Consider the following 12559-nt stretch of genomic DNA (forward strand, 5'->3'; position numbering starts at 1 on the left):
TCTTCCTCCCCTATGGGGAGCGCCTGCAAGTTCAACACTTGGCCCCGGAGGGAGTAGTGGGAACTTCTTGGGCACGCATCCGGGCCTGGGTCTCAAGATAACGTGAGAGTTTCCAGGGCCGAGTTTAAGGCAATCCAGGGACACGGAGGATGCTCGGTGGTCCCCTACCCTCTTGAAGGAAGTGAGCGCCGTCAGGAGGGCCGTCTTACTCTATGAGGAAGATCGGAACCTCCGAGGGGCTCTTTGGGGGGCCCTGAGGCTCCCCAGGACCACTTAGGGTCCCAAGAGGGTATGGAGCGGAGATGAGGCGGATTCCGCCCTCTCGCTGCTTAGGAACCTGGTGACCAGGTCGTGTTGCCCTAGAAACTTTCCACCGACTGAGTCGTGATGAGTGGCAATAGCGACTACATACACTTTCAGTGTGGAAGGGAGATGTTAGTCTCCAGTCTCGTGAGGAGGGGAACACAATCCTGATCAAGCACCTCAGTGGGTCTTTCTCGTTGAGAAAGACACCAGGACGAGAAGAGGCACCGTCTAGAGGCGTGTAACCGCCTAGTAGATGGGGCCCTAGCCTGGGTGATGGTCTCAGCCGTATAGGGGGAGTAGCCATCTTAGGATCTTCTCGTCCCGTCTAGAGACCAGACATGGGTGTTCCAGAGGTCTGATCTGGGATGCCAGAACGTGTCCTTCCCCTGAGAGAGCAGGTCCTCTGTCAGGGGAATGGTTCAGGGGGAGTCGCTGTCCAGAGCATCGGCTCTGAGGCCAAGTGCGGTTAGACCGGTGTGGTGTAACCAATAACACTTGGTGCTCCTGCTCCCTGACCTTGCACAGAGTCTGTACAAGAAGGCTCCTGGGGGGAAGGTGTGCTTCGGCCCATCCCGCGGCCAGCTGTGCGCAAGGATATCCGTGCCGAGGGCAGGGACTATCAAGCGGGCAAATGGTGGTGTTACGGGAGGTGAACAGGTTTTACCTGGGCCTACCCGAACAGCCTCCAAATGAGCTGGACTGCACGGGGGTGGAGTCGCCACTCTCCACGAGGCATAAACTGGCGAGAAAGCACGTCGGCTGTCTAGTTCAGTTTGCCCGGGGTGTGTGGCCTGCAGGGAACGAGTCACCTGTTGACTCCACCGGAGGAGGCGTAAAGCAAGTTGTGTTTAGCTGCTGTGTGCGAACGCCACCCTGACGATCTGTATTCGCTACAGCTATAGTGCTGTCCTCGGAACAGCACGTGCATGTCTCGCACGAGAGGCCGTAGCCTGCTCAGTGCAAGTAGCATAGCCCACAACTCTTGGCAATTGATATGCCAGCGCAGGCGGGGGTTCGTCCAACACCCCACCTGCGTGCCCGTTGCACACTACACCGCACCCCTGCAGGGAGACTTCAGTCGTCACCACGACCTGCCTCATAACCTGCTCAGAGGGACCTGAGTCCGTCGAAAAAGTCATAAAGACTAGGGGTTATGGTGCGTCGGCATCAGGGCGGCATCACCATGCGCCTGCTGCCGGTGTGCCACGCTCTCCTCGGAACTCGACTCTGAAACCAGTGTTGGAGCGGTGTCATGTGCATCAACTCGAGGGGTATTAACCCGCGAGGACGCCATGTGTCCCAGGAGCCTCTGAATTGTTTCAGGGGGACCGCTGTCTGCCTAAAATGTTCATTTCAGACAGTTCAACACTGGTTGGGCACAACTGCGGACAGGTGTGCCGACATGGTGACAGAGCTGAGTTCCATACCGAGAAAGAGGATGCTCTGCACTGGGGAGAGCTTGCCCCTCTCTTGGTTGACCTGGAGTCCCAATCGACCTAGGTGCCGGAGCACCAGGTCCCTTTGTGTACATAACAGATCTCGCGAGTGTGCCAAGATAGGCCAGTCGCTGAGATAGTTTAGTACCCGCTCGCCTTCCTCCTCTCAGGGAGAAAGGGCGGTCAGGGACAGACCGAAAGGGAGGACTCTGTACTGATATGCCCGCCTCTCGCACGCGAACCGTGGGAACGGCCGGTGTCGAGGAGGATCGAGACATGAAAGTAAGCGTCCTTCAGGTCGATTGCCACGAACCAATCCTGACACCTCATAGATGTCAGGACGCGCCTCTGTGTGAGCACCCTGAATGGCAGCTTGTGAAGGTGCTCTGTTCAGGGTACGCAGCCTTTGGGGGCAACCCGCCGTCTTTCTTGGGAACGATGAAGTGCGGGTGGTGACCCACTGAACATCTTGGTTTTGAGGGACGAACTCGATGCCTGTTTTGCCAGAAGGGTGGTGACCTCTACCCGAAGTACGGAGGCGTCCCTGCCTCTGACAGAGGGAGAGATGATGCCCCGAAACTTGGGTGAGTCTCTGGCGAACTGGATCGAGTAACCAAGACGGACCGCCCTCATTAGCCAGCGAGACAGTGTGGGCAGCTCTCGAGCTCCCAGGGACTGTGACAGGGTGACCAAGGGGACGGTCTGCTTCATCATTCCCACGGGGGGTGGTTCGTCGGCTGGCGGAGCTAACCATGTCGCGGGGAGTCCCCGGAGGGAAGGTTTTTGCTCCGCCTGCTTACCTGCCTGGCGGCACAACGGCACGCACTGTCGGTTTGAGAGTGGTGACGGCTGTCGTATGTGTACGACCTCACGCCTCGCCAGGGTGTGAGGTCGGTTCGCCGAGCACAGTCCAGTGGAGTGTGCGATCGGCTGCAAGTAAACCCGGGGAGAACAGAAAACTCAGTGAGTAAGTGGGCGCCAAGCCCTAACAAGGGCCCGGCTTTGGTGACGAGGCAGGAGTCGTCCCGTACCGACCGATCAGAGCCGTGGCTGTGAAGGTTCGGGCCCGATGTTGTTCTCCCTGGGGTCTTCCCGTCAGTGTCCCTTCTCGCGAGGAGGTTGCTGACGGGGTGGAGGTTTCCCCCTCGACCTCTGCTTCCGGGGTGCCGCCTGTGGGGGCACAGGAACCGGAGCCGATGTCGAAAGGGTCCTGGGTTGCAGGGAAGCAGACGTCACGTGAGATCTCGGAGGCCTGTAGGCGGCCGAGTCGCGGCGTGAAAAAAATGTGGTTAATTGCCACTGTCTGCTTCGCCGTCAAAAAACTGCTGAGCGCAGTCCTCGACGGTGTTACCAACAACCCACCCTGCGAGATGAGTGCATCAAGAAAGCGGACTTCCTTGCTGTCACTCTTCTGCACAAGGTATAGCCGGGGGTGTCTCTCCTGGACCACTACCGTGGACATCGTCCGACCCAGGGCCCGTGCCGCCGCCTTAGTCGCCCGTAGAGCGCTGTCAGCGGTGGCACGGAGATCCTGCATTATACCCGGGTCGGCCTTACCCTCGTGGAGCCCTCTCAACGCCCTGGCCTGGCGGACCTGCAGGATGGCCAAGGCATAGAGAGAGGAGGCAGCCTGGCCCGCAACATCGCAAGCTTTCGACACCAGTGATGCCGAAGTCTTACGTGCTTTGGACGGTAGGAGTGGTCGATCCCCCCCAGGTGGTAGCCGTCCGCGGCACAGGTGCACCGCAGGCGGACGTTCCACCCGGGGGATCTCGACGCAGTCCTTGGCTGCCTCACCATCGAGGGAAGTAAGGGAGCCGGAGCTGGTTTCACTGGAACGGTCCGTGAGTGGAGCGTTCCAAGTTTTACACAGCTCCTCACGCACCTCCGGGAAAAACATGGCACCCGGGGTGGGAGCGGTTTGCACCGCGCACCGACCTCGGGAACCACGCATCCCCGGGTTAGCACGGATGACATCACTTCTGCTTCCTCCTGAACTCGACCGCTGGGGGTGGAGTTTGGATTCGGCAGAGTCGGATGCCAGTCTCCCTCCGATGCTGCGAGCGACATCTCATCTACGTCACACATCGTTTCCGAGTGTGTGCGTGAGGATCCGGACGGTATGCCACCGCCGGTTGGGGAACGTTCAGAAGAGCGAATCGGGGTGCGATCGGCCCGTGAGCACTTGGCTGGCGGGTTTACGTTCGCAGAGTTCCCCGTATCACTAACGCTGCTAACGTGGGTGGTCATCGGGGCCGTAGCCACAGATGTCACAGCCCGGGTAGCAGACGAAATGGTGGCTGGTTCCCGTAGGAAGACAGCCACCCGTGACCGCAACTTCTGAATGACAATCTGCCCGCAGTGCAGGCAGATGTGTCAACGAACGCTGCTTCAGTGTGCTGGACGCCCAGACACCTAATGCAGCGATCGTGTCCATCCCCCTCCTCGATGAGGGTGCCGCACCCAAGAGAACAGCGGGACATGCCGCGCTGGAGAATGCTCAGTCAGTCCTGAAAAGGACTTTTAGAAAAAATCTCTAACACCTCCGGAACCGCCGAGACGCCCAGGGGAAGGTCGCTGCAGGAAGGGACGATCCGCTGTAACACGTCGTAGCACCAGCGTGTAGTTGTAGAGGATTGAATCCTGAGTTGTACTCATGAGCGATGGCTCTGAAGAACAAAAGGTAAGTGAATGCTGCACGCCGGCCTCCTTTTATACCGGATTTCCGGGGGCGGAGCCCGGCATGCAAATTGCATTCGCCAAATTTCATTGGCCTTTTCTATAGTAGTCAGAGTTGATTGGTTCTCAAGGGCGAACCCCATCTGTCGTTCTCGACACAACGTCGAGAGACCGACAGAAAGGGAACTGCATATTAAATAATGTCACAAGATGCTTAATATCAAATTATAACTTAAAAGTATAGTTCACCCAAAAATGAAAATTCTGTCACCATTTACTCATCCTCTTGTCATTTCAAACCTGAATGACTTCCTTTCTTCGGCAGAACACAAAAGAAGATATTATATTTTTACTCAACAATGGGTACTTCCGTTGTTCGGTTACAAACATTTTTCTTCTTTTGTGCGCTGCAGAAGAAAGTGATCTATCCCTTGAAGTTATATCTTGAGGATATACAAACAAGCTATTCTAAATTTACATAATTTGCATATTTGCAACATGAGTGGTATAATTAAAAAAATGTTAATATAATCCCTAAATCAATAATGAGCAGTATTGCAAATCAGTCAGTTAAGTGAATTTGTTGATTTAAAACACTCACAAAACATGTCTTTAAATAACTTCTAAATTGACTAAATCATTGAGAAAATGATTAAATTGCCAGGTGCTCTTTACTGTGTTCTCTGTATGCTCATGCACAATATCTTTAAAGTAAAAAAGCAATGATGTCACTAAGCTTTGCCCGTGTCCTGTTCTATAGATCTCAGCCAGTGAACTCGAGAGGCTAATGGTGCGTCTGCCCAACATGTTCAAGCAGGAGTTCAGTGGCGTTGGTGCGACGTTGGAGAAACGTTGGAAATTCTGTGGGTTTGAGGCTCTCAAGTCTGCGTGACACACTGAGCCAAATCTATTAAAACTGAGGCTGCTGGACCTCAGGAGGACAGATCCACAGTCAGTGATAAAGATCAGAGCTTCGGTCTACACCCTGTAAATGCTCTCCGATCAGATGATCTAGCCCTTTCGTTTACAGACGGTGACGCAGAAAGAAGTGAGACTAGATATGCTGTGCAGCATCAGATGTATTTACTTGAAAAAGCTTTTTCCAGACTTCTGTGTGCCGATTGCATAACTTATCCATCAGCAGCGGCGTCCCTAAAGCCTGGGGAGATATCCAGGAAATACAGCGCTACTCAGTTAAAAATACTGAATGTTAAATATGGCACGCACAGATATGGGATAGCGGCACTCTGTGGCCATAAAAAGTGTGTTTGTGATAATGCGACGTGGCCAAATTGCTGGATGGACAACCGTTGAAGCACCATTGCACAGCTGGTGCTCTTAAGACATTCTGCCATTTCAGGTACCGAAGTTGTATTGATAATGTATGTAATGTTGTGTCTTGATGCACTGTTATTAATAATCTAAATTATGATTTTCTAAAAATCAATAAAGACTTTTTCAGAAGATAATGCTTTGTACAAATTGGTTTCGAGCGCAGGGTCAAGCACCATTCAGAATTAAAAATTTGCGTATATACAAGCTGAATGCCTCAAATGGAGATCTTCTGTGACTGTTTTGAACATTAACTGAGACTCAACTCAGTAAGGAAAAATTTCCTTTTCCTTCAACATCCTTTTCTAGCCACTTAAATTGATCTGTACATTTGTTGCCCAACCCTGTTGCCAACAGCATATCTCAATGTGTCAGAGCTGCCTGTGTTTTGATTCATGTCCGTGATAAACAACTGAACTGTCTCTATGAATGTGGAGCAGAATTCCCCTAATTACCCAGAATACATCAGTCTGTTAATAATATATGAGGGGAGGGGAATTATGCTCTGTGTGTCTGTTTCATGCAAAGTGTTCGCTATTTACATCACCCAATGCTGTTACAAGAACTGTTCATAAAATGTACAGGTTTGAAACAATATGAGAGTAAATAAAATACACTCATATTATTTTTAACCTGCATGACTCTTGAAAGAGATACAAAAGCACACATTTTAAGGATTATATCAAGCAAGGATTTAAGGATTACATTTTAAAGTGCTAACATACTGTTTTTAACTTAATCATACAAACACATGGGCAGATATTTCGGGAATCTCATTTGGTACACGAAATTTGCATTTCCTGCAATTTTCTCAGTAGAGTAAAAGACGAAACAGACTTGCTTAGAACTGCCATAAAATGTTAATAGGCTCACAGTGAAAAGCAGCATAGGTCAATCTTTAGTTTTGAGGCTGGGACCATTTAATCAAAATATAAAAGACAAAGGGTGAATATTCAGCGGAGTTGCGACAGTAGGACCTCCTGGAGAATATTTAGACTTCCCTTATGAGATCAAACGGACATTCTCGAAGAATAAATGAGGCGGAGTTAAGCTCTCAAGTCCTTAGCCTCTATTGTCAAGCAATAATATGCTCACATCAGAAAGTAGGGCTGCATGATATTAAGGAAAAATGTGATATGTGAAATTTGGGATGTAAAATATGATAACAATAATGCTTTAAATCGGATGTAACACTGCCAATCTCATATTAATGTTGAGTACCTAAAGAATAGTACTGCATACTTTGTATCTTCGAAGAGTCTTTAGTTTGATCACATTTATAAATGACAGACACAGCTGTACTAATATTTCCAAAAACAGGCGAGCCATGGAGCGTTTAGGGGGGCTGAACTACAGCACAAGCACACAATACATCATTGCATTATCCCTGCATAACTGCATAATTGAAGATCTTGTTGTTTACATAATGCACATTTGACTCAGGTTAATTTACTGCGTGCAGTTCATATCGGGCATCTTTCCTCACTTGGACTGCTCTTCTATAAGTTTTAAATGATCTCCAAATCCAGCGTCATATTTACATTTATTCATTTGGCAGACGCTTTAATCCAAAGTGATTTACAAGTAGGAGAGCATATACACATCATATATCTAGTTTATATAACTTATAACTGCATTGATGGACTTTCTCTAGCTGGTTGACATTTGGGCATGGTCTTTCTCCCGCTCTCGCGGTTTACACATGGGCGTGCTTTTCCGGGAGAGTTTCCCAATGAGGGACTAAAAAAATAATTTTATGTTACCTTGGGGGAGTGTATCGAGCACAGAAATACTACATCATACGTCCAACTTGTTATTTGACAAGTTGACCATGTTAAGCATGAAAAGCCAGCACGTTTAACATTGTAAAGAAGTCAGTATGCATGAGACACTGTTCAATCCCCCCTTATTGTTTGTTGAATCAATTTAGATATAATATATAATACAAATAATACAGAAAATTACAAAACCAACATACATATTAAGCATTTTTTAAAGAAAAAACATCACTTTAACTTCTTAACTTATAAACACCAACAACTATTCTAACCAGCATTTGCTTGCTAGTCTCCCTACCTTCATCAACCTAAATTGTCAGCACATTAATTGTACAAATATTAAAATCATTAAGTTATCACAAAGGGAAATATTGCATATGCTGATGAGCAAAGATAGAGTGCCTTGCAAAAGTATTCATCGTCCTTCATTTTATTCACATTTTGTTATTTTACTGCATTATAAAAAAACATGAATCTACACTCCATGCACAATAATGACAAAACAAAAAAAAAGATTTGTGACAATTTAGCAAATTTATTACAAATTAAAAACTGAAATAAGTACATTGCATAAGTGTTTCTACCCTTTTTTGGGAATTGAAATTTTTGCTTGTTGATGTTTCAACACTTTGAGTGGAGTTAGCCTGTGGCAAATTCAATTTATTAAGTATGATTTTGGAGTGGCACATGCCTCTCAATAAAAGGTGCAACAGCTGAAAATGCATATCAAAGTAAAAACCAAGACATGAGGTCAAAAGAACTGCCAGTAGAGCTCGGAGACAGGATTGTATCAAGTAATTGATCACGGGAAGACTTCTGAAAAAAAGGCTGCTGCATTGAAGGTTCACAGAAGCATGTTGCCTCCATTAATCCTTAATGAAAGAGGTTTGGAACCACCAGATCTCTTACTTTAGCTGACCTCCTGTCCACACTGAGCATTCGATGGAGAAGGTTCTTGGTTAAACGGTTACCAAGAAGCTGATCATCACTCTGGTTGAGCTCCATGATCATATATGGAGATGGGAGAAACTTACAGAAGGACAAACATCACTGCAACACTCCAAACTGGGCTGTATCACAGAGTGGCCAGACTCAAGCCTTTGCTCAGTGAAGGGGAAGTTAAAAAAAGGGGGATGAATACTTTTTACTAGGACAAGCTTTAATAATGCATAAAAATAAATAAATTCATATTTATCTTACTCTGAAGCGCCAAACAACATTCGACCGGTTCACAAAACTGTCCAGAGATTATTTATTTGTGTGCCTGCACAAAAATAAAAATATATATTTTGTTGGTTTTGATGTTGGCAGCTGTGTGGGACAGATAAATTGCCTGGCCGAGAAACTTTTATTGAATGACCAAATTCTGCCACTGCAATACTGCAGCCCACTGAAATGAGGTCGGCCAAAACAGCACTTGTGAATGCAAGCACACTTTCCTAAAGTATCTGACTGCATGCTTTGTTTCCTTTGCTCCTGTAGCTAATGAAAATGAACATCCTCTCGTTTCAATGCATCTGCAATATAGCACTTGCATACTTTCCTGGTTTCATTCCCAGGCCATTTTGTTTCTCATTTATGAGGCCTGTACGGCTTTGAATGTCCTAAAGTGATGGATGACCAGCGAGACACCAACACACACAGTGGGTTGTTTACATGCTCAGATTGAACGCCTGTCTTCCCCTCCTATTCTGGATCCCTCCCCAAACCGTTAGCCAGAGCTTGTTCTATTGTTCCCATCTGCCACGCTTACATCACTGGTGAGGAGACAGAGATGTCGTATTTGTCCTGTGGGTGCCATCAACATGTCCATTGTCTCTATATTAATGAAATCCAGGTGACATGGCATAGACAGCTCCTCACCATGATTGGTCAAGGGGACCCTGCCTTACGGCTGAGGCAGAGATATTGCACCGCATTGCAGAAGTCCAAAGACATGCTAAATAGCTTCCATAGCTCGCAATTTTCTAGAAAGATTTCCCCTCATTTCACAGAGGCAAGCGCAAAAAATGGAAACACATTTCCAACCCCAATGAACTGCATATTTTCACATTAAGATGAGTGATTTACCATTCAATTTTTTTCAGTCTAGGAAAAGGCACTGCTGGTGCACCCCGATGAAGCCTACAAGAAACAGCCTGGTTTGTAAATGAGCTTTATTGACATACTCTATAAATAAACCAAGTAGGAGTGGGAATACAGCAACTAGATGTGTGGATTTCTGCTAATGAAGCTGCTCGACAGCTCTAATTAGCTTCAGCCTTTATGCGCCTTGTTTATAATGATTAGAAATTCAACGTTAAAGCCATTTACATCCCTCCAAATGTCACACAAATTTATCTTCGGCGCGGTGTGAATGATTCAAATGCCAGCAACTTTCCTTACTGTATGAAAATCATTTTCACGCTCTAAAGCGATCAAATAAAACTATAACATTTGTGGTGATATTTGTACATAGCATTCATCATAGTTTGGAAGGTGATCTTATAAAGCACCCCACTGGAGATTATTGCAGCATCCTAATGTTACTAATGAGACATGTTACTTGGGCTCAGAAAGTTACATTGCACTGTCGAATATTACTGTATATTACATTAAAGTTGGGTAAAGCTACGTGTTTATCCACAATGTTTTCTCACCACTCTGATATTTTTTCCAGATGTCTTCACATCTACTTTGAACTGAACATTTGAATTTATGGAAAGAAGCAAAGTATCCTGCAGAGCAAAGCTGGAAATGGGTAACAACGTCTGCTTGCCGCAGCGCATCTGTCTTGTTCGATGCTGGCTTGACAAACCTTTGGTTAAAAGTGTATATAACCTTGCACAGTAGATTTAAAACTTGGACAGAAAGGTCAATGCTAAGCATTTATTCTGGTGTTCTGGATGGTTGGTTGGTAAGTTTTTGAGCAGTCGTGGTTTTTTATGGCATTGTTTTTTAAACATGCTATGTCATGTTTGTGGATATAGTTAAAAGTAAAACAAAAAATGAAATATCTCAAAATATAGGCCAATATAACCGTCATAGTGCATATATATTAATGTGTGATGATTTCACAACATACAACAAGCCAAGAAAACTGTTATACTGCATACAAAGTTCAATGGCTGGTTTCACAGATAATGATATAATTTTACAGAACTTTACTGTTTTTTTACATACATATTTTTTTAATTTTGGAAAGAAATGTTAAATGACAGAAGAGGACTGAAAATGTACATGTCATTTTATGGTTTATTCCTGGTGCCCCATAGCTGCAAGAAAGGTTCAGTTTTTTTACAGGATTTGTTACAGTGCGGGTTTGAAATAACAAGGGGGTTAGAAAATGATAACAACATTTTTATTTCAAAATATGTTGGTGGGATTTTTGACCTAAGATGCACACCAGTAATGCTTTTTAAAAAAAGACTTAAATATCCTTAATAATAATTAAGCGTTGTTTGTGAAACCAGGTCCAAAACTTATTTTATTACAGAATCAAGAAATCAGAGGTTACTGAATCAATAAAGTAACCAAGAACATATGGCAGCAGGAATTACATCTTTCCCATAAGATTAATGAAAAAACTTCTGATAACAGGAAGAGAACTAAAGCATCAAAGGTCCATCAAAGAATGTGGCTGACAGCTGTGAGGTGTCATAAAAGTTATAAATGCAAAGTCTACAGAAGACCTATATGTCAAGAAAGAATAGTTCTGCATTACTTGATATCCTATAAGCCTTGGTTGTAATTCTGCTAAAAAATGTTGACAGGTAAAAATCTGTTACTGTCTCAAAGTTGACACAAGTACCTTACGGGTTTTTACATAATTCATATGAACAAGCTGGTACAAGTTAAATGAAGTATTATGCTCAGCCTAAATCAACCTTTTAAGGCAGAAAGAGCTTCTCAGACCAGTGCTTTACTGTACATAAGCCTGTATTTTATAATTTCATTTTTAAAACATTGTTTAATGGAAATCTACCCTGACAGAGAGACCTGCAGAGAACAGACTTTCTCAGGAACTCCGTGCCGGTTTCACAGCGAGCAGAGGCCAAAAATAACTGCTGTCATAAGGAGGTCAGAGTAACACAACCTAACAACAGTGCTGCTTGAATCTGCCAGAATCTGGGCTTAGCATTTATACCTATTACACAGAGTCAAGGGTCAGTGCTTGAATCCTCAACATATATAAGAGTGAGCAGCAGTACTCATACACATAATAATCCTGGTCCCCCTTATTACAGGGCCTAGATCTTGGCAAATCTGCCTTTTCCTGTGTTTATTTGAGGAAACCTTCAACTACAAAGCATCTAATATGAAGTTGTACTGCAACAAACAAATGGCAAGGTTGGGACATAAATTGGCTCTGTGTCCATCCTTACATCATGGTTTCTGCAGTGGTCTGGCTAAATTTCATGTTGGTCCATCTGTTATGACAAATGATCCAGATAAGAGACAACTGTTTTTAAGCACAAAAATCTGTGCAACATACCATATTCCACAATACAATGTGCACAACCTGATCTTCATGTGATGGATAAGCATATCTAAATTTTATGTCCATTTTGGACTGCTCAATCTTAAGAGTTAAAAAATGCCTTATAATCACTGAGTGTCACACGTGAGAATGTCACAGGTCAACAATGTACTGTAACATCCTATTTTATGTAAAATAGTAGACAGCATACAGTATTCCAGTCTGCACAAGTGTTTCTTAAAGATATAAATGGATCCAAAAAGTGATTCATTTCTCTCTTTAATGCATGTGATTTCTGTTGCATTAATGCATTACTGGTTTTTGCAGCATGTGCTGTGCAAGCCTGACCTTCCCATCAATCACTAGAGGCCTGACATTGACAAACAGGAAATGACTATATATCAGCTTCTCAAGACACACAGATCGTCCCCTCTGTTCAATTCCAACTGCTCTAGCCCCGCATGGATAAGTCTAACATGCAGACCAGACAAGCATCTTTACTGCATGCATCAGCATAAGCACAGACGGGAAAAATGATAGTGTGCAAACACAAAAATAATCACAATGAA

The 12559-nt window shown here is 45.2% G+C and overlaps 1 protein-coding gene across 1 annotated transcript in view; it reads left to right on the forward strand.

Moving 5' to 3' along the window:
- The window catches only part of enox1 (ecto-NOX disulfide-thiol exchanger 1), a 91449-nt gene extending 85559 nt beyond the window's left edge, over nt 1-5890 (forward strand). The window contains exon 15 of the mRNA XM_056755435.1: nt 5182-5890. Within this exon, the coding sequence (XP_056611413.1) occupies nt 5182-5313 (132 nt within the window). The 3' untranslated portion in view covers nt 5314-5890. The remainder of the gene's footprint in view (nt 1-5181) is intronic.
- Nucleotides 5891-12559: the final 6669 nt, after the last annotated feature.

This window comes from Triplophysa dalaica, chromosome 8 (genome assembly GCF_015846415.1).
Source record: "Triplophysa dalaica isolate WHDGS20190420 chromosome 8, ASM1584641v1, whole genome shotgun sequence".
NCBI classification, from domain to species: Eukaryota; Metazoa; Chordata; class Actinopteri; order Cypriniformes; family Nemacheilidae; genus Triplophysa; species Triplophysa dalaica.